The sequence below is a fragment of the Thunnus thynnus genome, chromosome 3 (genome assembly GCF_963924715.1).
Source record: "Thunnus thynnus chromosome 3, fThuThy2.1, whole genome shotgun sequence".
NCBI lineage: Eukaryota > Metazoa > Chordata > Actinopteri > Scombriformes > Scombridae > Thunnus > Thunnus thynnus.
In genome coordinates this window covers 18802307-18829545 of record NC_089519.1, presented here as the reverse complement: position 1 = coordinate 18829545, position 27239 = coordinate 18802307, and the positions used below count along the sequence as shown (strand labels likewise).

Genomic DNA, 27239 nt, shown 5'->3' with positions numbered 1-27239 from the left:
ACCTCTGTCTGAAACGCTGACTACAGAGAGACAATTTCTCTAAATAAAGTCATGCAAGTCATTTACCAAGCCTGTTGATTTGAGGATGATGATTCACATTCAGCTTTCACTAAAGGTAAGGTACCTTAATCATTTTGTTATTCTTCATGTGAAGTTTCATATAAAGAGAGATATGAACTGAACTTGTCATGAGTTGAGCTAACACCAAGGGCAGCAGAAAAAGAAAGTAAGATAGCAATGCTAAGTTAATTACAACTTGACATAACTAAAGCGTTGACGTTGCATAATTGTCAGAATTTTAAAATGTATGTGGAGTCAGCAGTGCTAACGTTAGCATTTCCTTTTTGTATGACGAGGCTGAAGTTGGCATCTGATTCACCGCCTCCGATTGGAATTTCCTAGTCCACCTTAAAATTGGCATACCGCTTGTAGATGGCGTTGTTCGGTCATTTTCGAGCTAATTCATGAGGTGAATAAGTAACAAATAGTGGGGAAATGAAATGAGGATGATTAGTAGACTGAAATTGTCCTAAATTTTGATCATTTTAACTGTAGCATATTTTTCTTTTTGCCCTTACTCATGGTAAACTGCTTTTCAGTCTTATTGCTATGTCTGCCTATTTGCTGTGGGCTTAACTGCTCAGTATTAAAAAGTCTAAACAAACTAATACTCCAGTATGACAAGAAATGTCAAAGGGTATCATAATCTTGAGTTTTATTCATGTTTACTTATTTTTTCTCAATGATCTCAAACCCTTTACTCTATTTGAGAAAATAGGGCGAAAAAAAGGTGATTTCACTGCTTTTTTTCCCATCCAGACCACATACTTAGATCAGAAACCACTATACTTAGACCTGTCAAACCTGGACTAAATTATCATGGAGACTCCAGAGAATCAATAAAACACAGTTTCAGATTTGTGAAACCTTTATTCTATTTGTGAAAATGTAAAAAAGGGCGATTTCACTGATTTTCTCCCATCCAGACCACATTAGACCAGGTCCACATCAGAAACCACTATACTTAGACCTGTCAAACCTGGACTAAATTATCACAGAGACTCCAGAGAATCAATAAAACACAGTTTCTGATTTGTGAAACCTTTATTTTATTTGTGAAAATGCAAAAAAGGGCAATTTCACTGATTTTCTTTAATCCAGACCACATTAGACCAGGTCCAGATCAGAAACCACTATACTTAGACCTGTCAAACCTGGACTAGATTATCATAGAGAACCCAGAGAATCAATAAAACACAGTTTCTGATTCGTGAAACCTTTGCTCCTTTTGTGAAAATGCAAAAAACAGCGATTTCACTCCTTTTTTGGCATCCAAACCACATTAGACCAGGTCCAGATCTCACTGCTTCTGGCAATGTTAGTCTCCTCACTTTTGCCAAAGCCTGTGCTGTGGCCTGTGTTAGAAGTACCATAATTCAGCCATTAGTGTTCTTGCTCTTCATACATACATACATACATATACATATACATATATATATATATATACATATATACATATATATATATATATATATATATATATATATATATATATATATATGTAGACATTTTTATAAAGAGCTTTCTTTCAATACTTTGTTACAGTTATCAACATTTGATTGACTGTCCACTAACATTTTCCATCATTTCAGACCCTGCTTTTCTCCTCCTGCCCACCAGTTGTCCTTATTGTGTTCCTACTTTTTCCATTCACCTGACCTTGCACCTGCCTGCAGTCATGATCCTCATTACCTCATTATCCAAAGAGTTTATACTGTAGACCTGCACAGTACCCTAGTCATTTGCCACAGTGTGTATCATGTCTTCTAGTCATAGCGTTGCAGCCATTTTGTTTTGCCTGAGTCTACGCTAGTTTTTTTTTTTGCTTTTTCCTGCCTGCCTTAACTGCCTTATTTTTATTGCTTTGTGAAGCACTTTGTAACATTTGTTTTTAAAGTTCTATATAAACAAATAAATAAATTATTATTATTATTATTATTATTATTATTATTATTATTATTAACCTTTTACCTGTTTAACCTGTTGGTGTCCTGTGTTGTGCCTGGTGACAAAGTAAATTCTTTTCATAATGATCCTGCTTTTTGAGTCTGTGAGTGTGCCTTTGGGTCAAAAGTAGTATTTCTCAGTTTCCCATACCCTTACCGTCACTATTGCTTGAAAGTACTTCTACAACTTTTGGTTGCATTCCTAATATAACTAATACTATTACTAATGTTTCAAGTACCTATGGAGCCCTTTAACTACTGCTAAAACCTCTATATGTAACTCAATCTTTGTTTCTTCCTGATATCCTCTTGCTCCTTTCCAGACCAACTGTCGTTTGAATGTCCTACTTTTGTCTCAGTTTCCTTCAGTCTTACTGTCTGTTCCTGCGTTTCTCATGGTCATATGCATAGCTTCCACCATGTTGTGGTGGAAAACTGCCTTCCCATGACGAATGTGCCAGTGAAAGTGCAAAGATAGCATTATGCCAATAAGAGACAGTTCCCAGGAAGTTAGCAAGAAGGCTAATATGTGATATAGCAATTTGGTTTTCTGTGTGAAATGATTAAAGGCCGTCGGGTCCATTTTTAGTGTGAGAAAAAGGTGGAAGATGCTGAGACAGTAATTTTTAAGATAAGCCATGCTTGTATTATCACCAAAGCGGCAAGGTCACTTATGAATCTCAGAAATAATGACCAGATGGTTGAATATAATTAAAAATGAGGTAGAGACTAGAAACTAAGCTCCGCGATAGGAGGAGTTATGAAAAGTATATAATATGAGGTTTTATGATTTTGCATCAGGTTTTTTCTTTGTCCCGGGACAAGGAGGCCTCGGTTTGCTCTGTATCTTTTTATATGCACAGTAAACCTATTCACATTGAACTCTACCAGCTTCCAGTGTATTTTTTTAGTCTTTCCCTTCTAAAGTTTTGAGTTTAATACTAAGTTGTGGGTGACCTGAAGATTTATTGGCCCATTTGAAGATTTTTTCACAACAATGTCCCTATTGTTCTTTATCTGTCATTTTACTTTTCCCTTTATACTTCCCTTTTCCTTCTAATTTCTTTTATTTTTCCCACCAATTTTCTGTGCTTTTCCTGTTTACTTCTTTTTTGCTATTATTTCCCACTGCCTTTCCTTCACTCTTTATGTCCTTCCTTCTTCTCTCCCTCTTTTCCTCTGCCCCTCCTTTCCATCTATCCCTCGCAATTTTATTGTTATATCCTTTCTGCTCCCTATAGAAAACACAGTGACAATACAGATTTAGTGGATCAGATTTATTTACAGTGTATGCCATGTACCAGGCACAACCAACCTGACCTGAAACCAAGTTTTTCTCTAGGCTGTTTTCAGAGATTGCAAGAAGGAGATAAACATCACTTCCTTTGTCCACTATTTTGCCTGCTACTGGGGCTGCTGTGTTGAAATATTGTAGTGGGCACTGTCTAGCCATTCTGCCACACCCATGCCCACCACCTGTACAGTATTACAGATTTTAAGACCTGTCATGTGTATACAAAATTTTGTGAGTTTTCAAGCATGTCTAGTCCCTTAAAAACAGCTTCGTACATTGTGGCGAACAATGTGTTGCCATGGCAACGACTTTTGATGAAAACTCAAAAGCTTCAGGAGTTATCATTATCAAGGTCTTACACCTTGGCTGACCAAATTTTATGTGTTTCTGGCTAACCTACTAGTAGTTGTTAGCAAAAGAGTGGCGCTTAAGACTTCCTGTTGCCAGTAGGTGGCACTATGACTATGACTCAATATGAGCCTATCCTTGCCCTCAGACCAGAACATTTATCAAGCATGGGAAATTTGGAAAAGATCTGATCATGCAGAGTCAAGTTGTAACACTTGTTCAGTGTTTCGCCATGAGCAAACTGTTCATGGCGAAACATCGAAATTTGCCACGCCACCACAGCAAAGGCATCCAGTGAAAACTCACCATTTTCACAATATGGAATCATCAAAGACTTAAGGCTTTTCTAATCAAATTTCAGATGGATCTGTTTATCCTGCTTAGTACAGCTCATAAAAGTACGGAACATGTAACTTCCTGTCACCAGTAGGTGACGCTATGAGTATGTCTCAATATTGACACATAGATGTATTCAGGATGGGAACCTCATGAAGCATGAGAAATTTGGGGCACATTGGACAATGTACGTTGGAGTTATAAGGGCTTCCTGTTTTATGGCGAAACATCAACATCGCTGCATTGCCACGGCAAGGGCGTTCAGCTAAAACTCAAGATTTTGATAATTTTTCATCACAAAGGTCTTTAGATGACATTGACAAAACTGTGTTTTGTGTTGATGGGGTTAAATCTCTAGGAGGAGTTTGTTAAAATACAATGCCTGGAAATGGCAAAATCTGCACAAAAATTGAAATTAAATTCAAAATGGCTGACTTCCTGGTGAATTAGGGTATGGCTCCAGCAGGCTTATTTCTGTGTCTGGACATGTTACATCTCTCCATGTTAATCTAGTCCAGATTTGACAGGTCTAAGTACAGTGGTTTTTGATGTGGACCTGGTCTAATGTGGTCTGGATGTGAAAAAAGGAGTATAATCGCCCTTTTTTCCATTTTCACAAATAGAATAAAGGTTTCACAAATCTGAAACTGTGTTTTATTGATTCTCTGGAGAATCCATGATAATTTAGTCCAGGTTTGACTGGTCTAAGTATAGTGGTATTTGATGTGGACCTGGTCTAATGTGGTCTGGATTAGAGAAAATCAGTGAAATTGCCCTTTTTTGCATTCTCACAAATAGAATAAAGGTTTCACAAATCAGAAACTGTGTTTTATTGATTCTCTGGGTTCTCCATGATAATTTAGTCCAGGTTTGACAGGTCTAAGTACAGTGGTATTTGATGTGGACCTGGTCTAATGTGGTCTGGATTAGAGAAAATCAGTGAAATTGCCCTTTTTTGCATTTTCACAAATAGAATAAAGGTTTCACAAATCTGAAACTGTGTTTTATTGATTCTCTGGGTTCTCCATGATAATTTAGTCCAGGTTTGACAGGTCTAAGTACAGTGGTATTTGATGTGGACCTGGTCTAATGTGGTCTGGATTAAAGAAAATCAGTGAAATTGCCCTTTTTTGCATTTTCACAAATAGAACAAAGGTTTCACAAATCTGAAACTGTGTTTTATTGGTTCTCTGGGTTCTCCATGATAATTTAGTCCAGGTTTGACAGGTCTAAGTATAGTGGTATTTGATGTGGACCTGGTCTATTGTTGTCTGGATTAGAGAAAATCAGTGAAATTGCCCTTGTTAAGGTGGACCGTAAAATTCCAATTGGAAGCTGTGAATCGGATGCCAACTTCAGCCTCGTCTTTGTATGCATTAAGTAAGTCTGTGTGGCGTCAGATAACGTAACGTTATGCCAGTCCTAATGAAGCTATTAGGGTTAGCCTTGAATCAGAATCTCACATCAGTCATAGTAATGTTAAATAAGCTAGATTTGTCAGTTGACCAATTACATGTTTAAGCTCCTATTCTGTCCTGCAAACATTAAATAAAAGACTGTGGCAAGTTGTGACCTGAGAAAGACTTTGAGTGTAAGCTAGTATGCTAGTGTTAATGAGTTTAGCCAGTTAGCTTGATAAGTTACTAATACTATTAATTAAAGAAACATTAGACTGCCCAGCTGCTCCTATTTACTGCTATTAAATACATTACCAGTAACCTGCTGCCTACCAGCTAAGTTAGTGTTGGTGTGTGTGTTCTTCGACTTTGCAGCAGCAACAACTAGCGATAATAACAATCAAATAGCAATATAGCAGCACAGTAACAGCGATGTAGCATTTAAAAAAGAAACACAATGCAGTAAGATTTACAGTCTGGTAGTGATATGTATAGTGTAGTGTGTGTAAACTGCTGTGTGAGTGTGTGTGTAATGTGCAGACAGGCAATTAGTGTTCATTTTTCATAAGCCTGGTTGTCTGGTGGAAAAACCTGTCTTGGAGCCTACTGGTCAGGGCTTTGAGACTGCGGTACCGTTTACCAGGCGGCAGAAGCTCGGGGTTAGAAATACAGTTGTAATACACTTGGAAAATAATAGACCACCTCAAAATATGTATGTTTTAATGTAATGTTAGTATATCAATGTGTCACAGATTTATTGATAAAATAAGTATTTTAATCATGATAATTATTTGAACTTTGCATCCCCCAGCCTCTTCCTGAGTTGTTTTGCATCGCTGGCATGGTTTTCCCAGGCACAACCTTCACATACGGCCTGCATGGTTATTGGAAGGTTCCGGGCCTCAACATCCCCATGGTCATACCCAGCCTCACCACCCTGCAGGAGGGTGTTCTCAGCCAGGGGAAAGCCAAGTGGAGTTTAAGGAACTGCTTCTGGGTGCTACACTGCATGACCGAGACCTACTGTCTGTTTACCAGGTGTGTGCACTAGCTCACTCATTATATAGATCAGTGGCTATACTGCACTGTCACGCTGGAGCTATTGCATGACATAGGGCTAGGTAGAGAGAGTGCAATGAAAACTGGAGGGAACTCGGATCATATCAACACTAACGCACCTCAGAAGCGCTGTGTGTAAGCATTTTAGATTTTACTCAAACAATGGCAAAATTATTGATAAAGATAAGGCTGTTTGCCGACTTTGTATGAAGCAACTACTTTACAGTAACGTTATCACAACAACAAATGGAGTCACCTGTTAGCTTCTCACTCAAGCAGGGCTAAAGAATCAGAGCACTAGCAGCAAAGTGACAGCCGTAGCGCATATGCTGCACGGGAGATGGACCTGCTTTTTTGCTGCTCTCTTCTTTTTAAGCTTCAAGTCTGTTTTCTCCCAACCCTTGGCGTCAGTGAAGCATGGATATACATACTTTGACTGCTATGTAAATAAACTACATATTCACAATAAAGAAATCCATACATAATTATGTTAAACTAATTTTGGCCATCTGCACCAAGATTTCAGTTTCTATCGATAGGCTAGATGATCAGTAATTTTGAGAATTTTCACTGTATTGATGATAGGGATTAATCATGTTATTTTATATATAATGTGTATATTTGTTGTTTGTTGTTTTTTTTTTATTTTAAACTGTATATTCTGCATAATTCAATCACTGCATTGCAAGGCAAAAACTGAAAATCATTCTCTTGCCTAAAGATTGTGCAAAATACTGCACCAGAGTTTTAACTGGTTCCAAATGTAGAGACTACTACATCACTCTAAATTAAGCATCCCAACAGAGGATACCAGTCAGTTTTACAAATGGTTTTAAGATTTTGTAGAACACATTTAAAGAACAGCTTGTTCTGGCCCCAACCTTAATTTCAGACCTTTTTAAACCCTTAATGTCCCTGCACTAAAAGAGGCTAGGTTTGATCATGCTCAACTTCTGTTCAAGTGGCAAACTGCACTCCTTTAGAGCTGCATCCTCATGGCTCCCCTCTGCCGCTGCTGTGAGGATAGAAGGCAAAGTTGACATTGTGTGTACATTGAAAAAAATACACACAACAACGTTTCCACCTGTTGGTGTGCAGGTACTTCTAAGTGCATGATACATATTTTCTATTTTTGTATTCTCAGGACAAGGCTTGCTGAGGCTCATTGCAGAGGATCACAGCCATTGTTGGAATTGGAGGTGGGTGGCTTTCAATCTGCCATATGAACTTGAGACTTTTTTTTAGTATGCAGATTCACATCTGTATGTTAATACTGATTATGTATTAACTTATTTGTGTGTTTCTGGAAGGAAATTAGCTCCTGTCTTTGAATTTAGCCCCTATTTCCATGGCCAAGGAAAGCTTGTCAGGAAATATTTGTCAGGGGTGGGGGACTCAAGTCGCATGACTGGACACAAGTTGCAAATTTGAGGATTTGCGACTTGCTTGACTAACACTGATAAGACTCGACTTGACTTTGACTTGAGGCAGATGACTCGAAAAGACTTGACAGTTTTTATTTAGCTGAATCGCCTATTTTCATTACTGTAGATATTGAGCATAAACAGTTTACGTTTTGAGACATGATAGGGTGACTTCTAGTGAAGTGTGTGCAACCCAGGCTTTAAAGACAGTGTCTAACAGGACCTAGAAAACACTGCAAGACAGAATTGAGCTCAAAGCTTGTTGAAAGCATTTTCCTATACCTGTGCTGAGCTTGAGTTGAGCTTAATATTACCAGACCGTTTTTGATTTAGACAAGAAAGCTTATGAATTGACAGCTTTTCATGACAAAGCTTCATTATTCTGTTCGAGGTCCTTCACTAGTTCAAAGTCAATGTAACTCAACCATGGCAGAATGGTCTCTCCTTCTCTCCAGTCAACTGTGTGACAAATGCAATCCTTCAAGATCAGGCAAACAAGATGGTATTTTTCCTTGATGATGCTTGACGTTTGAATAATTTCAGTGTTCTAAATGAATGGATGTATTAGTCTACACAATCCACAGCAGAAAAAAGTAATCATCAGATAGAATACTGTTTGGTTGTGCAAGCGTCAAATGCGGATAGATTTTCCATTTGGCGAGTAAATATACCAAAATAGTCATGTGTTGCAGGCAGAGACTCAGGCCGATGCTGGGCTGTAGTATAACTTGGAGTTTTTTTATTTGTGCACTTTACAACCACAGCAAAGCATGATATGTAGCTTACAGTCCACCAGCATATTTTTGCTGTTGTTAAAACCCACTAGCTTTGTGCTAACAACAGCAACTGGAGGAAGTTCCTCTTCTTCTACTACTTCTGCTTCAAAATTCTCACCTTACTCAAAGGCACAACCTGGTGACAGAAGTCATTCAACATATCCACACTCAGTAATACTGCATAAAATACAAAATTATGAACACTAGATCCTGGAAAACAAGTTAGATCAGATTATTTATTTTTGTTTACTTAGTTAATTAATTTAAAGTTAATCTATAAAAAAAACAACAATAAAAAACAAGATATGAACTGAACCATGGATTTGGAGAATTGTTATACCTCTAACCAATAGTGGTATTTATGAATCTTAACCGTAGCCATCCCTAGTGTTAGAGACTAACTAACGTGCCGTTTTCTCATGACATGGCTTGCCATTGTACCCCTTTCTCTAGTGTTTTAAGCGCTTCTTTCATGGTGACTTGACTTGTGACTTAATTGACTTGTCTTGCTTGACGTTTAGCAGTGACTTGACTTGGCTTACTTGAGTCTAAATACAGTGACTTAGGACTTGCTTGAGCCTTTAAGGTTAAGACTTGAGACTTGATTGTGACTTGCACATGTGTAACTCCCACTTGTGATATTTGTGAACATGAACTACTTCCTCCCAAAGCCACAAACCAGAGATGTGAGACTCAAATTTCTGATGCCATCCGGAATAAAGTCTGGAGCTGCTTCATAGACAATGAATGTGAAACTAATTTCGTAGTAATTTTTAAATACCCAAATAAGCTTTATTCTATAGTGACCTTTCATATCTGAAAAAGAAAATGTACCTGTATACTAGGGTTGGGCGATGTCTACAGAATTGGCATATTGAAATATTGTGATGGACAATGATATCGGGTGGGATAAATTACTGCATTTTGCTGTCATTTATGGTTGCACTAAGTTTCTCTCCTCTTGTCTGTTTCACCACAGGTGGCGCTGAGCGATCCTTGCATGTGTGAGTGTGTGTCCTCTGAGCGGAGCAGAGGAGAGACAGTGAACCACGTGAAGTACTCGAGTTGATGACAACTACAGTCGTTGCATTACTGTAAGTGCAATAAAAGCTCCGTGTGTAAAAAGCCAATAAGAGTAATTTAATCCACGCAAAAGATGTACAGACAATGGGGGGGCTTTTAAATCACGATGTTACGATGGTGGAGGCTCAGTGGTTGATGACTGTCAGCCATTGGCGATGGACGATGGCATTGCCCATCAGCCCAACCCTACTGTATACTCAGAACATCCCCCTGAGTGTTCTCAGTGTCATCTTTAACATCTTTCTCAATTCATTGTTTTTGGAAAAGCTCCAGACATTAACAGATGACATCACAAATTTGGATTTTAGAAAAATAATTTTTGGATTTGGGAGAGATTTGTTCATGTTCACTAACATTTTGAACCATCTTAGAGCATGGGAATAACATGTATGAATTTCTAAATTGGCTGTAGTTTCCCTTTTGCTATAATGCAACATGCAAGACATTGTACTGATAAAATGTACAAAACTGTTTTTGCTTCCATTGATGTCCGTTGAAGTAATCTGAATGAGAAAAAAATAAATACATTCTATTTAAGTATTCTGTTTTAGCTCTTATTGGGTTGATCAGCTTCAGACGCACATAATAATTCAGTATGGCTGTTTATTGGTTCATTAATTCTGAAACTTTAAGGATAACACTGTAAAAATAGTGAATTACTTTGTAAAGCAAGCAGTAAAAGGTAATTTTATGATACATTATTAAACATCTTGAAATCTCATACACCTCAAATGGGGATCTGCATTGAATGGATTGTAAAATGGCAGTAGAAAAATGTATATAATGATTCAGTGTTAAAGAAGTTGATATAATGGTACTTTTACATAGACCCTCTGGTTTTTGTACATTCAGAACCCCATACATTAATGTGAAATGTCTGTAGATATATTGGGGAGTTGCTTGCAATTACTGTAAAATAATGTTCATATGACGTAAACCCCATACATTTATGGGCAAAGCCTGTAAATATATTGGAGAGCTGCTTGTAATTACTGTCAAATAATGTTTATATAAGTATAAGTTAAGCTCATACATTAATGGGGAAATGTATGTAGATATATTGGATAGTTGCTTTAAAATACTATCAAATAATGTTTATATAAACTAAACCTAATACATTAATGAGAAAAGCCCATAAATATATTGGAGAGTTGATTTTAATTACTGTCAAAAAGTGTTTGTATAATGTATACATTAATGGGAAAAGCCTGTAAATATACTGGAGAGTTGCTTGTAATTACTGTCAAATAATGTTTATATAAAGTAATGATTATAAAAATTATGTTTTTGTAAACTATTATAACATGATCTTATTTTTTTGTACAGTATAAAACCAACATTTGCCAGGGATTTACTGTAAATAGACTGGATAATCACATAAAATAAAAGCCTAAAGCTCTCAAGATACCATTAATGAGTGTTAAAGGAGAGTAATTTGAATGTAATTTTACATATTTTTCTGTGTTTTACATCCAGAAATCTGTACTTTGATGGGGAGTTCTTGTGGATGGATTGAATAATCCTATGAATTTACCATTACTGTATGAAAACAAGAGTCTTCATTTGAATTAGGTCATTTTAAGGTATTTCTGCAGTCTTTTTCATTTTTTATGCAGATTTATACATTCTAGCGATGTTTTAAAATGAGATTTTATTTTTATTTTACAATGGTTTGACTGTAAAAATGTAGACATTGTCCAAAGTAAATATCCGTATTTTTAAAATAAATCTCTGTAGAATAACTAAATGTTTTTTACTGTTATTTGACGGTAAGTGTTTGGCAACGTTTGCTGCCAGACTTTTTAACCATTTTTTTATGATTTTTTTTTTTTTTTTACAGTGCAGCACACGGCCCAGTGGAGATGAAAACTCCTGCTGCGGGCTGGAGACTTACCTGGGCCGCAGTTCTTATTCAATGCCCACAATAAGGCGAGAGACCAGCCCCCATGACACCAGCAGTCAAGTCTGATTGTGGCACAGCAGACCATTTACCAATCTGTCTATCCCTCCAGATGTGGGTTAAAAGATGACACATACTGGTTTAATCCACTGATGTTGTAACCTGTTCAGCACGCACAGCACCCCTACTTTAAAAGGAAAGAGAGAACGAGGGGATGGTAGAGAGACAAAGACAAAGAGGGAGGCAAAAATCCAGACAAGCTTCTATTTTATTTGTGGGTATGTTTGAACGTGTGGTAACAAATTAGGCTCTTGTGGAGCTTAACTGGTTCACACTAATATACCTCTCCTATTAAAATTGGAGCACTGCATCATTTCTTTGTGTGTGTGTGTGTGCGCGCGCGTGTGTTTATATGTATGTGTTTGAGTGAAGAGGCAGCCTGGAGAGAGCTGCTTTTCATAGTTCACACCATCGAATAAGAGCGCGGGAGAGGCGGGACTGTCGGTGACCTGGTTAGACGTAAAACAAGCGAGTCTGCTGTCTCCATCTCTTCAGGTTTGGGAAAGCCTCCTTCTCTGGTGGAAGACATAATGTCGGACTGCAGAAGGCAGTGGAACCGGGAGGATGAGCTACCGGTCTACCTGGCGGGGCCCATCACCACCGGGCCGAACCAGCGGAAAACATACGGCATGTTCAGCTCCGTGGAGGGCGCGTTTGAAAGCAAGACCATAGACTTCGATAACTACGCGGTGGGGAGGAAAGGGAGCCGCACCCCGAGAAGCAGGAGCCAGGAGAGGGTTTTAGACACTGGTGACCCCACCGGCAAGATGCCCAGCGAGGCCCGGGAGGAGTCACTGACCAACTCACCCGGGGAGAGAGACGACCGACGCCCCGGTGTTGAGGTCATATATTCATCGGGAAACGAAAGCCCAAATGGGAAGGTACGAGTGACGGTTCTTGGCTTTCTCTCCCTCTCTATCTGTATGGCTTTTTGGTTGAAATCAGCATGTGCCTGTTTATGAAACAGGCTTCCCTATATAGCTACATGTGTCAATTAAAGTTAAATATTAAGTGAAATGACGAAAAATGCTAAGCCAACAGCTGTCTAAGAACTACTGACCATAGAGAAATAAATAACCATTATATATCGATTAAAAGCATACAGATTTGAATTATTTCTTTTTAAAAAGCAAAAATATTGTGTTTTGTCCTCGTTTTGTAAAAGCGCCTATTTCTCCCCCTCGGGAGTTGTTATTCTGAGACAAATGCCTCAGTCTGCATACATGATGCACTTATGTGCTGCACTGCAGTTTGGCTATTTTGGTTTACGTCTACGTAGCTTTAAGACTCTCCAAAATCATGCAAATGCATAAACACGTCGAGATCATTTTAGTCTGTGGTGCTGAACTGGACAGCGACAGACGTCATCCCTCCCTGTATTGTTATTGTGTTCTCATGTGAGCTGTTTACATGTGTGCGCGTATGGAAGGGGGTGTGAGGGCGCTCGTGTCTACAGAATCTGTATCGGTGCCGTGAACGCCACCAAGCAGACTCTCTCGCAGACTCGCGCACGCACACATGCACGCACGCACGCAAAGTATAGTCACCTGTCCTTCGCTGTGCGCGCTCCACGCATCCTGACGCAGCCGTACGGCGGCGGATTCATCGCTCTCTACCTCACACACGCATGCGGAAACAATAACCCACACGCATCGGGGGAGACAAAGGGCACTAGAGCGTAGCGCAGGGCGCCGGAGTCACCGCAACCCGTTTCTGAGTTGACTGCCAGGGGGTAGAGTGACGGAGAGAGTATGTCTGGGACGAGTTACCAGGGGAAGAACAGCATCCCCCATCTGACGGTAAGAGACCCGGCCTGTTCAGCGTTGATCGGAGAAGCTGTCCGCTTGTCTACAAATCCCTGCTGCCAATGCCGGCAGATGGGATTAAATTCTTAGTGAGGCGGCAAAGAGCAGAAGGCCCATCTACTGTTTCCCCTATAAGCAATGGCACACCCATGACACAGAGGTGGCAATTCTCTCTGTTTGTGTGTCAAATCGAGCGCGTATTCTCGCCGGTGGGTTGGACAGTGTTGTGTAATCTCGCCGCCTGTCAAGGAGATTAACTCTATTTATGTGACGGGCGAACCGGGAATCGCACAGAAAACAATGTCTGGCATAAAACAGCAGAGGTGTGAGACTGGGTTTGTGCAAAGGTGAATCCTTTTTCATCTTTAAAAAATGCATTCTGCTACTTTATCATTCAATGGTAGGCTATTATTAGGTGCGAAATGAAGCCAAATGCAACATACAATCATTATAACTAAGCATTCAATTTCATGGTGTAGACAGAAAATAATGCATTTCACTGGATTTATTATTTTTATTTTTAAGCATTCTTATGGATATAGATGCTGAACATTCAGCAGGACTGTCAGCTGCCTTCATCTCCAACCATGGATGATCACAGGTTACCATGGAGACATAACATCCTCCTCATGCTGTTGCCAGGCATCCTCCATGGTGATAGAGGGTGTGGATAATAGTGCCTAGGAAAGAAATTGTGCTTGATTTATTGCTGTGCTTGTAAATATTCAGTATTTGATTGCACTGACAATCTAATCCAATATGCAATTAATGCATTGAAGAGAGGAAGTCGTATAACATTAATATTAGCTTTGAGAGACCCCGCCCATGCAAAGCACTTGTGTGGCTATGCATTTCCATCCACCCTCATCCACTGCACTGTCATAATATTGCTATAAGGTAATCTAATACATAACTAACTGTGCAATATATCAAAATGTTAGGACTGAATTCAGCCCGCCCCCTGTTCTCTCTCCTCTTCTCTCTGTGCCTCTCCCCTACAGAGTGAAAGGCTATTGATTAAAGGAGGGCGTGTGGTCAATGATGACCAGTCTCTTTACGCAGATGTCTACATCGAAGATGGCCTCATCAAGTGCGTATACAAGATGCTTGTTATGTCAAAGAGTTGCAGAAGCATGAAAATATAGATTTCAGTATTAAGAATATTTTGCAGCCAATAATGATTTTACTTCTATATTCCCTTTATTCCCTTTCCCAACTCTGCATCCTTCACAAACCACTGTCATCCACACCCATGTGTTTTCCTGCACTACATCTTTCCCCATCATCTCTGCACCTCATCATCTGTGCTTTTCGATTCCCTTTCATCCACCTCTTTGTCTTTACATGTATTTTATACTCGGTAGGCAGGTGGGGGAGAATCTGATTGTTCCAGGGGGGGTCACGGTGATCGAGGCTAATGGCCGCATGGTGATACCAGGGGGAATAGATGTCAACACCTGTCTGATGAAGCCTTTCCTGGGCACACAGCCTGTTGATGATTTCCTCCAGGGCACCAAGGCTGCACTTGTTGGGGGCACAACCATGATCAGTGAGTGCATGTAGCATATATGCGCTACAATACTATAACCACATATGCATTCAAGTCGCACTCTTTCCATATTAACCCTTCCCACTTCTCAGTTGACCATGTGACCCCCCAGCCTGGGGACAGCCTGCTGGAGGCGTTTGAGCGCTGGCAGGAGGCTGCAGATAAGAAGGCATCTTGTGACTACTCCCTGCACGTTGACATCCCCGAATGGAATGAGACTGTTAAAGATGAGTTGGAGCTACTGGTGCAAGAGAAAGGTACACCAATCTCTAGTTATTACATTATATCTTAGAGCTTTGGTGATTGCTGTAATTCTTTTTTCAGTGTCTTGTTTGTCCCTGTTTTGGACCCAATGTGCAAAAACAAGAGGGACAGATTTAGAAACAATTTAGCCTAGTGCTGAATCCTCTTATAGTGGAAATCCATTGTTCTCATTGGGCTGCTGTCATGGTGGCAGAGTATAAAATTTGCTTGTAATCTGTTTAAAGTAAAAAATCACTTTTCTTTTGGGTCCAGCTACAAAACAGTTCAGAGGCTGAGCCAAGGCAGCTGTTTGAAAGTTGTAATTCTTGGTGCAGATGCTCGACATAAACAAGCTCTGCATGCTTTCTGTGATGGATAATTGAAGTTACTCATTTCTACTGTTGTCAGGTATCAACTCCTTCCAACTCTACATGGCTTATAAGGATTTGTACCAGATGACAGACTCACAGGTATATCTCATAATCACTATTTGCAATAATACACTAATACTGCACTAATACAGTATGTGTCATTCTGCTCTTTTCATCCCACTTTTAAACTCTTGTTTTGTCATCTCTCCCTCAGCTATATGAGGCTCTCTCCTTCCTGAAGAAGCTAGGTGCTGTGGTGTTAGTTCATGCTGAAAATGGAGACCTGATTGCTCAGGTAAGTGCAACCCAACCCCTCCATTTTTGTCTCGTAGTGGCAACCAGTCTCTTGCACTATCACAACCTGCCTGTGAGCAAGTGTCTGTGAGCTGGCCACAGCTATTTACTGTGGTGATATAATTAAGAATATAAACTATGGATGAACTAAATCCACCACCAGTCTTTTCCCTTTATAGTTCCTTGCGATCTCCACTGCTGTTAAGAGATATTCTAGTTACATAACTCTCTTGCTCTCAGAGAGAAAGGATTAATGCTGCTGCTGCTACTGCAGCTACTGAGGATAGGAAAGGACAGTTTTTTCCTAGGCTGGTCACCATTGCTGTTGACTGTTATTACACTAATGATGATGATGTAATGGTGATTAAGATGGTGCGGTTGAAGGTGCTGATAATGTTGACAGCAGTGACGAAAAGTGGTAGTGGTGATCGTGGAGATGATGGTCCTGATTAGAGGGACAATTATGGTGAAAACCATGATGTATGTGAAGATAAATGAGAGTAATGAATGATAATGGGAGTGCTGATTAATGATAATAATAGACTTGTTAACCTAACTGTAATGGAAATAGGGAGATAGGTGGTAAAAAACAGAGGCATAACCCCCTTGAGAACAAACTGTTAAATAAAAAAGAAAAAGAGGAAACAAGTGGGGGTACAGTGTTCATCCCAGTTTCATTGTGCTCTTAACAGTGCTGTCAGAAGCAGAGCAGTTGAAGCCAGCAAGAGCTGCCCACAGTGTACTGGTATATAGGATTGCAATGCACACTTTATTTTCTTTGATTGAGTCCCATGTGTAGAACATGACTTGACAGGTATGTAATGCTGATGGTGTTATTGCAGTTATTTTCATTTGTGTTTCAGGAACAGAGAAAAATCCTCGGGATGGGAATCACCGGACCTGAAGGCCATCCCCTGAGTCGTCCTGAAGAGGTAATTCAATTTTCATTATCCATTCATCCATCAATTTATTGTCGTATAGGTTTTAACTCCTCTTTACTTCCTCTCAATGCAGCTAGAGGCTGAGGCGGTGTTCCGTGCCATCACCCTCGGTAACCGTGTCAACTGTCCTGTCTACATCACCAAGGTGATGAGTAAGAGCGCAGCCGACACTATTACCCAGGCCCGGCGGAAAGGTCAGCCTCTCTTTCTTGTCACCCCATTTCTAGCTCATGCTCATCAGGTTCTCAGTATTTCTGTGTGTGCATGATTATGTTTTACTGACTCTTCGACTTTTCACAGCTTTTCACAGTCTGAACTGAAATGTCCTACTATCGTCATGTTCAGGTTCTGTGGTTTTTGGGGAGCCAATTACAGCCAGCCTGGCCACTGATGGTTCTCACTATTGGAGCAAGAACTGGGCCAAAGCAGCGGCTTATGTGACCTCTCCACCTTTGAGTCCTGACCCCACAACCCCAGACCATCTCAACACACTTCTGTCCTGGTATGACTTTTAACCTTTGTGGATGCATATGATGCCAAATGAGTAAATACACTAAAGTCAGCTTAAATGCAAGATTCTAATGTTTTACAGGGTGTGGTTGATAATGCTCTGAGAAGTATTACAAAATATGTGACCCACAGTCTATTTCATGAACACTGCAACATTTTCATATTCGTGCAGAGTGAAGACAGATGAAAATCTTAATTTAGCTTTGACCTCTGCACAATGTGAAATGTAAATCAGTTGGATGACACCAAAGGAGACACCTGCAAGGATCTAATCCTCATTGTTTGGCCCCTTAGTTATTAGTTTGGTATTCATACCACAAACAACCGCTAATATAATGCACCATGTCAAACTCATTTTAGTGAAAAAGTAAAACAGATGGAGAGAAGATGAAAGTGTATGCATAAAGAGAAGAGGGGCAGGGAGACTAGATAAGAGACTAGATAATTGATAAAGGGCTACAAACTCATTTGGTAGTCACTTTAATCATATATAAGTTACATACATTATTAATAGTAAGTTAAATTGTTATTCATGAGTATCATAGTGCCAGAAGCAATGGATAAAGTGGACCAGATCAGCCCCACTTTAGGTCTCACCTCAAACATACAGAATGCACAGAACTTCCTGCAGTACGCTTTTGACTGTCCCCGATTCCATAAATAGCACAGGAACTAGAATCCTTCTTCATCTGTTGCCTTGGCTACCAAGTACCTCCCTCCTCCTCTTCTTCCTCCTCCTCCTCATCCTCCTCCTCCTCCTCACTCCTCACTCCTCACTCCTCTCTTCTCCTCCACCCTTCATCTGCAACTCCAGCTTCTCAAGGCGGGTCCGTGCTGTCACACCAGTGGTGTGATACTGCTGTTGTCTTTGAGCTTCCGCTGAAGCGACAGGGTGTATTTTTAGGTTCTTTTTCAGAGACACGAACAAAAGAACACTTTTTTCTTTACATTTCCATTATTTCCATAATAAGCACAGTTATGGCATTGGGGCAATGATCCCACAGCCTACTATCATGGAGTGATCACTGTAATTAACAAATGAATGAAGGGTCATTTAGATCTAGATGAGAATTATGATAAAGATCACTCCTTATCAGTTAAATTCAGCCTCTTGTATGTATTGAGGTGAGGTGAGTATGTGCTGATGGCTTTTTGATAATGCAGTCTTTATGTGATATAGTTAAGGCTTCAGGGACTGGTACTACAGCTGCGTTGCATCATTCTGACTGGTTCAGCTGGCTGGCGTGTCTGCCTCAGGCCCTCTACATGACTTGTATTTTAACACACATGCTCAATGAGGACACCTGGTGGCTAATAGTAGGAATGTCTTTCTTGTCCTGTGTTGACCATTATTTCTACAGGAGGGTGTGAATACTGTTTTTAACAGATTGTTGCAGCCAAATATCCTGAAATTAATCATCTGATCACAAAGATTAAGCTGCCTGTATTACATAGTTTAAGATAACAGTCTGCAAGGATTATATAACATTTATCAGGTTAATCGCTAGTCTTAAAAGTATGCTTATGTTTTTGTGTTATGGTTTGATGCAGTGGGGACCTACAGGTGGTGGGCAGCGCTCACTGTGCATACAGCATTTCTCAGAAAGCAATTGGTAAAGATGACTTCACTCTGATCCCAGAGGGAACCAATGGAGTGGAGGAGAGAATGGGTTTCGTCTGGGACAAGGCTGTGGTGAGCACTATGAATATGTGCGTGTGTCCTGTGTGTAGCTGTGAGTGTACTCTTTATATTATATACTCTCTTCATGTTAGCCTGATGGTTTTGTCTACCATGCTAAACACCCACTTCTCTGTTTGTCAGGCCATGGGGAAGATGGATGAGAACCAGTTTGTGGCAGTGACATCTACCAACGCTGCAAAAATCTTCAACCTATACCCACGCAAGGGCCGGATAGCAGTGGGCTCTGATGCTGACATTGTCATCTGGGACCCTGAGAACATCAAAACCATCACTTCCAAACTCCAGCAGTCGGTGAGGACAAAGGGAAATAGGGTTGGGGGAAGATAGAACAGTAAGGATTGGTAAACTGTTAACGAGAACAGAAAGACTAACAAACAAATAAATAAACTAATCTTCTAATACTGCATCTGTTGTTGAGGGAACAGAAGCACATTAAAGACAGGGGGGCAGTAGAAAGGCTGCAGGAAAAGGGTTTCATATGCAGAGTGTGAAATAGGATAAAAATCAAGTGAAAAATCACAAGAGGTGAAGAGAAATCTGAAATGTACCTTTAAGTTGGAGTGATATTCAGTCAAGCCTGGCATTATTGTGCGCAGTATGATGCAATACTGCAGGGGTGTGGTGGAACCAGAATAATACATGACATGCACATACAAAAACACTGGTTATTAATATTGCGGTATGCGGTATATTAAAGAAAGCTGAAATGTTATTTGACAAGAGAATATGAGATTTATCTTTAAAGGAGCAGTTTACCCAAAATACAAAAAATATTAATTTTCTCATTTACCTGAAGTGATATGTAGCAGATATTTTGGGATTTCTTTTTGCTTAGGTTTGAGGTTTGCTCTGGTCTGACATTTCTACTACCACCCTAAAGCAATGTTTTTGTTTTTTTGAATTGCAAAAAAGACATGGAATCCATTTCAAATGACACTCAAAAAGAATACATTTCTACTAAAGAAAGCAGCTCCAGTGAAAGAAGTTTACTATGAAGACAGCAGATTATCGGGACACTTTCGTTTAATACTTTTAGCACTCCATTCACCCCCTTGTGTATTGAGACAGATATCTAAAAACCTGGACTTGGCTTGATGCCTATACAGGTAAGTGAAAAAATATGAAGGTTTTCTTTGTTGCTGTGATTTTTTACTATTTAAATATCCCTTAAATTTCAAGACACAAAATGATGCATATAGACTTAGGAGAATGGCCTCAGAACGATCAAAATTTGCTTTGATCGTTGTGAGACAATACAGAGAAGATATTAGACAGTGGTTAATGTATTCAGTCCACTCTGCCACTCTCAAAGACCCTAATCCAGACTCGTGCCGGCTTTAGGTTATAATCCGCCTTCACCCCTCACCCATTCTGTGCTACCATCTCTCTACCCATCCCCCTGTATTCACATTGTCACTCCTTTCTATATGCCCCGAGCCTCTCACTTATTCATCCCCCATCTCTTCAACTGCTGCATTTTCCTGCATCTATTATGCTTTCTGATACAATGCTTTGCTGAAATAGCACAGTGGGCTCAGACAGTATAGGGTATCACTTTTCTAAATTGTGGGGGAAGATGTGAGAGCTCTCTTTTGTCCTCCTGCTTGACTCCCTCTTTTTCATCCCTCTCCACACAGGCTTCAGAATACAACATCTTTGAGGGCCTGGAGTGCCGTGGGGGACCAGTGCTGGTGTTGAGTCAAGGTCGGGTGGTATATGAGGAAGGAAAGCTGCAGGCACAGCAGGGTACTGGTCGATTTATTCCCCGCAAGCCCTTCCCAGACTATGCTTACCAGCGCATTAAGTTCAGGAACCAGGTATAGTACATGAACGGTTTTAAACACATTTCTAAAGCAGTGTTAGAAATGTGACATTTAAAAATATCTGCCCTTGAAAGATCCAGTGTTAAGTTACCAATCATTGCACTGTTGCTTTTCTCAACTGTCTTCAAAAATATTAGACAAAACCCAGACTTCCATGTCTAAATATTTGTCAGTTTATTTGGTTTGGTCGGTTACGGAGAAAGGCATTGAATGCCTGACATAAGGAATATGAGAAAATAGGAATTAAATAACTAGAAAAGTGAATCATATAGATATTTAACAAACATTTTGCCAGGAAGCAGACAAGCTTAAAAGATTTATAGATACCCAAAAATCAAAGTTGCCACGCTCTTTCTTTGTGTGCATTGTTATGGTAGGGAAACTGTAGAATGCAGTTTCACTTTTTGTTAGAAACTAAAAGATAACTATACATCACTTATATCTATAAATTATGAAAACAATGTATACACCAACATTTAATCACACAAGTAATATGTTTGTGTTTTACCATGCTATCCACCTATGCTGGTAATTTAAAAATGTATATTTCACAGCAAATCCTAATTTCCACAGTTATAGATTCCAGCAAAACAAATAAGCCGGGTTATCCTGTATTATGGTCACTAGTGGGTTACGAACCATTTTGTTGTTTGAGAATGACAAATAAGTTTGCTTGTTGTGTGTTTCTGTGTGTTTTATGTTCAGGTTAAGGGCAAGCAAGGTGTTATTCGTGGGATGTATGATGGGCCTGTGTATGATGTCATTCCTACACCCAAATACATCACACCTGCGCCGTCGGCCAAAACATCACCCACCTCTCACCAGCCACCACCAATACGCAATCTTCACCAGTCCAACTTCAGCCTATCAGGTAACAGAGATAATATATTATATATATAAATATTATAATATAAATAAATATTATATATAGATAATAATATTTTGTATAAGTTTTAAAATCCATTGAATCCTTTGAAGCTTTTAGTATGTTAAATGAAACATAAATAACCAGATGTGTTACATGTATATTGGAAAAATTTTATATCTAGTATTTGAAGTAATTTTTGCATAATTTTGCCTTTGTTTCACAGGGGCACAGACTGATGACAACGTCCCGCGTCGATCTGGTCACCGTATTGTAGCACCCCCTGGTGGTCGCTCTAACATCACCAGCCTTGGTTGAACACTTGACACTTCTGCCCAAAGTGTGGTTGTTGTGGGGTTTCACCTCTTGAGTGTGTGTGAGTGTATGTGTATGACTGAGAGTGTGAGCACACTGGCATGGATGAATACCTTTGCATTTTTTGGTACAATGGTGACATGCTCTTTATAGACCATTACGATTTTATCAGTTTGCCTTGAGTCCATGCTCACTGAGAAGAAGCACATTTATACTTAAATGTACAAGAAGAGTGTGATTTACTATCAGAACAAGTCAAACCCACAGACTCATGATCGGGCCACTCACTCACACACATACACACACACACGCATGCACACACACAGATCTGGTGTTGGACCCCCTCCAAGCACCCAAATATAACCCCAGTGTTATGTCATAATGTTGTTATCTCCTTCTCCATGAGCATGATTTCCTCCTTACTCTTCCTCACACCCCACGTGTTACTATATGAGTCTGCTCAGACATGGTGCTCCTCTCCACCCATGTGGTGGACAGCTGTAGAAATAACAGGTTCCTCCTGCATCTGGTATTCAACATCTTTGCAATATTTGTTTCAATGTGGCTCAAGTGGATCAGTTATACATATTGCATGGACACATCTTTAGGTGTTACACTACTTGTGGTTTATTGTTACAATGGAGGAACACTTAAATTGTATTCGAGGCACACTAGTATTCAACAGCACAAACATATTCTTATATAAATGTTTGCTTTGAAAACATATTCACTGTGGATAGAGCCACCTGTTACCATGTTCAGAAACATATTATTTTTTACACATTACTGTGAACTTCAATAAAAGCAATGCAACTTCCTCTCCACCATTAGATACTATATGCAAACGTGTCAATATAAAGTGTGAAACAACTAAAGTAGATGAGCAGTTGAAACAAACACAGAAACAGCTGTTGGCTGCAAAATGAATTCCTAGATCGCTCTACCTGCATAACAGAATTTCACAGTGAAGAATTTATGATGTGTGTAATAGTTTTTTGCCAATCACTCATGCCAGAAATAGATCTTTGTTGTGATGTCATGCTCAACCCACTGCTGTAAAAGGGCTTCAGCTGCTCTTTGAAACTTTGCTGAAAATCGTTTAAAGCTGTTTTTATTTGATTTGATTGATTCAGGGTGTTTTCTTGGTAAATGTAATGTTTCTATGCCGCTCTGTTTTTGTTGCTGTTGTCTGGTGTCTCCAATGGAACCACTAATGATCAATAAAGACTTGACTGTTGTCAAAAATAATGGTACGGCAACCATTCGTGAGAGTTTAAAAAAAAAAGAAAAAGAAAGTGTGGCTCTGATCTTTGCCTTTGTCTGCTGAATTTGTCTCGCTCAGATAAATTGTGCCAATAAATTCTGTCAGGTTGAATTGCAGGTGCTTCAGTTATGGCTTTAACACATAGCCTCTGAGACACACAATGCCTAAGGGAACTTTAACACAACCATACAAGGGAGATACGGATGGTAACCTCAATTCAATTCCACTCCAGTTAAGAATGGAATTGTTTTCTCTTAGTGCCAGAGGGAACGTTGAACTGAGAAAGAGTTTGACATGGAAAATGTGATTTGAATACCAATACTAAAAGAACAACAAAAAACTAAGGCTTACACCAATACCTTACATATTTTAAATATTATGATGAATACATATTTTTTATCAATCCTTTTTTTATGGTAAAAGTGTAATCAGGCAATTTGAAGGTCAGGGATCTACCTTGACACCGGGAATAGATTCTTACAGTAAAAAAGTGTGAAATACCTTGAAAAGTTTGTGATGACAGTGAGGATAAAAGAGTGAACCTACAGAGTGTCTGCGCAATTTCCATATCAGAGCAAGTTGATAGACACATGCGCATTAAACCAATATGTGAGAAAAAAAGGATAGCTTAAAGTTGAAATAGAAGTGAAAACATGATAAACTTTATCTGAAAAGGAAAGAGCTCACAAATGACTAAAAACAGAAATCTTTTACCTCAGAAGCAAATATCATGTATGTGAAATTAAAATCTTTCACAGAAAAATGATGGAATGTAGGCTGTGATGATTATAAAAGTTTTGTGGTTATGAACTTAGTTCTGTGTCTGTTTATAGCCTCTTTTGAGAAATTCATGAAAGAATGTTGTAACAAATTGAATTGAAAAATGGGCAAATGAAGAACAAGGACACAAGGAGATGCACATTGTCACATTCCTCCTTTTGATCGAAATACTGAAATGGAAATGTTCTTTTCAGGTGTAGGAAATGAAACTGCATGTAAGCAACCAGATCAGATGTTAATAAGATGACACTTTCAGTATTTTGTGAAATTTGACTTGTTACTTTACAGGTATGCTGCAGTGTGCAGTGTTATTAATTTAATAGTTTCACAAATTCATTTAATTTTATTTTATTTTTCTTCCACATTTTATAAAATATAGAAGTTTTTCTTGCTTGCTTTATAAGTGTGACTCGTCAAGACACAACAAAGCCTCAGTCTATAACCTAAAAACAATATTATTAACAAATTACAGTTAATACTTACAACAAATTACAGGCCACAAATGGTGGAGCTTGAGGATGGCAGTGTCCACCAGTCTGCCCCTCTGTTCAAAAATTGGACCAGAGAAAGATGTCTTGACAAACTACATTCTTATGGTCCCTGGAGGATGATGATTTTTGTGACCTCCTGACCTTTTGAACATGAAATTTTAATCTAACTATCTTCTGCCACCATCAAACTCTTCCTTTAACTTTAAACTTTGGTCCATGACAGTGCATCTTAAAAACTATCTGAATTTCCATCCAGTTTGTTCTGGAGGTTCATGGTCCTGAGAAAATTAATCCTAATGTTTTTGACCAACTGACCTTTACTCTAGGTCCACCATCAAGCCAAAATGGTGTGCACAAGATATATCAAAATCTCACAGATTGCCATGAGTGTTATGAAAATTGCAGCCTCTAAATGCCATTAGTAAAACTACTATAACAAGACTTATACAACTAAACTTTTCATCTTGTTGTATACTGCAGTTGTCAACTTGTTATCGAGCTTGAAAATGCTTTCACCTCCAATGTGTAACAACGCTGTATATAGTGAATTATGCTATAGCTGTAGTATTATATATACCCATCTGTGGTCCCAGAGGAGTTTTTTCTTTTATTATCGTCCTCAACAATAACAGCTAATTTACTTCACTTAGTTTTCACATTTCATTGGGCAGAGATGGGCATCATTTGCTCTAAACTGTTTTCTCAGAGGAAAATTCTTTGGTTTATGAGTTTGTTCCAAATTGGTGTTTTTTATTTACACTGCACATGCAACAGTTGTATAAATATGTGAGAAGTGTTACATCAAAATGCTCTTTTGTTAACTGCAACAATGTAAATGTCAGCATAGTAATGTGGGAGCACATGTGATCTTCCCAGTGAAAGCTCTTTGCAACTACAACTTCAGATATTTTTCATTTAATACATGCGGATGATGAAAATGAACATTTTCTGGCTTCTACTACAGATGAACTGATTCCAGGCAACATCACCTTCACAGAGACCAACAGAGACCCACATGCTGCTGCCGCCGCCATCTGCTCTGGGACCAAACCAAAGGGATGTAATATTGAGCTTGTGAGACTAAAAATGTAAGTTTACCATTCTCTGCAGCAGGTCATGAAATCACAAAAATTGAAAACATTGTCTATGTGTGCAGGGTGCACAGTTGAATAGGTGCCATAACTACGTAGAGACTTTCTATCCCTTGAAAGGAGCTGGCTGCTGTTTGGGAACAACAGAGATTCGACTGCATCCAGGCAAATTACTGAGCCAGCTGTGCTGTTCTTCTACCACTGACGGTCCCTCAGGTACCTGTTGTGCATACCTGAAAAGTGTATCCATCTATTGTGCAATTAACAAAAAATGTGCTATTTTTCTTCCGAATGCAACCCCATTGTAAATGATATCCAATTAATAACTAACAAAAAGGTTTAAGTATTCTTGATGTCTATTGACTTACAATAGATATTGGATGGAAGCAGCAGTAGGATAGCAAATTTAATGTATTTGATAGTCATTTCTAGGGAGTATAACACGGATCATTAATCTCTCTCTGTCATCAATACATTTCTAATTAATATTAGGGATGAAACACAATATTTAAAATTTAACAACAAGGCACAATTGATATTGGTTACAAGTCGATAACACTGATAATGCCTTTATTATGAATATCATCATATTATCTCCTAAGTGTGGCACTGTAGATTGATGTTTGGGTTTTCTTTGTCTTAACATCATTCCCCATTAAGCTTTGCTGTATTTGACCTAATTGACTCAATAACCCTTTTCTACATGATTATACAAATTTATCTTTTTATTTAATGATATTCTTATTTACAGATATGTTCAATAGCATATGCTATGAATCTAACAAATGAAACCTACAGAGGGAACTCTCACATACACTGCTTGATATTCAGCCTGTAACACTCCCATTTGTCCAGCTGGTGTCCATGTTGAGCTTTGTTACAAGGTCAACCTTGTTAATGAGTCAGGCTTATACAGATGTAGATTCATGTGGAGTTTACAAAATGTATTGTCCCCTTTGTCCCAGCCAAGGCAAACTTGGGACTTTACATAAGATGGTGAGATTTGCTACCAGTCTTCCCTGCCCTCAGGAACAGCAAGATTTGATTAAACTGATTAGACGAAGGAGAACTATATTTTTCTTAGTAATTACAATCTATCGTCAGTCTATCTAAAACCTACCTTCAAAGCACTACTTTCACAGCTGGAAGCTGTCAATTCTCCCTATTACCAATTATCCACACACAAACTGAAACTTTCTCTATTAGTAGTTTAAGCATACAGCAGCAGAGGAGCTGTGCACTCATTGGGAACCAGAACAAGAGTGGGTCTTGAACCAGGAGTCAACTACGGGCCAATCAGCAGATGAAACACACCTCTGCAATCACTTGAAACAGTAAATCACATGTCACCACCTGCAGGTCATCAACGCAAAGACACACACAGACGCACACACATATGCACACGCACACCCACCCACACACACACACACACACACACACACCATACATGCCTGTGTGGGAACTGAGCAAAACCATAAAGAATGTTATAAATACATAAAAATATATATAAAT

General features: G+C 39.2%; 1 protein-coding gene across 3 annotated transcripts; it reads left to right on the top strand.

Moving 5' to 3' along the window:
• Positions 1 to 23349, top strand: crmp1 (collapsin response mediator protein 1). Of its 3 annotated transcripts, none has more exons than XM_067584541.1 (19): positions 1 to 115; positions 6193 to 6419; positions 7585 to 7643; positions 9631 to 9734; positions 11564 to 11737; positions 12179 to 12564; positions 14490 to 14578; positions 14853 to 15037; positions 15130 to 15294; positions 15689 to 15750; positions 15866 to 15946; positions 16809 to 16877; positions 16960 to 17080; positions 17232 to 17388; positions 18948 to 19089; positions 19219 to 19389; positions 20736 to 20915; positions 21627 to 21792; positions 22013 to 23349. In XM_067584541.1, the coding sequence occupies exons 6-19, from the start codon at positions 12214 to 12216 to the stop codon at positions 22102 to 22104; spliced, it is 2031 nt and encodes a 676-aa protein (XP_067440642.1). In that variant the 5' UTR covers positions 1 to 115; positions 6193 to 6419; positions 7585 to 7643; positions 9631 to 9734; positions 11564 to 11737; positions 12179 to 12213; the 3' UTR covers positions 22105 to 23349. The 3 variants fall into 3 exon arrangements, with proteins under 3 accessions (XP_067440642.1, XP_067440641.1, XP_067440644.1); XM_067584540.1 differs by having other exon boundaries at positions 11564 to 11901; XM_067584543.1 differs by lacking the exons at positions 1 to 115; positions 6193 to 6419; positions 7585 to 7643; ... (1 more) ...; positions 11564 to 11737; positions 12179 to 12564 and adding an exon at positions 13088 to 13482.
• The last annotated feature ends 3890 nt before the right edge of the window (positions 23350 to 27239 follow it).

Coding starts and splice junctions, on each gene's coding strand:
- crmp1 (XM_067584540.1), top strand. CDS start 11,838: ATGGTAGAGAGACAAAGACAAAGAGGGAGGCAAAAATCCAGACAAGCT. Junction 15,947..16,808: donor ATGGAGACCTGATTGCTCAG/GTAAGTGCAACC, acceptor TTTGTGTTTCAG/GAACAGAGAAAAATCCTCGG. Junction 16,878..16,959: donor CCCTGAGTCGTCCTGAAGAG/GTAATTCAATTT, acceptor CTCTCAATGCAG/CTAGAGGCTGAGGCGGTGTT.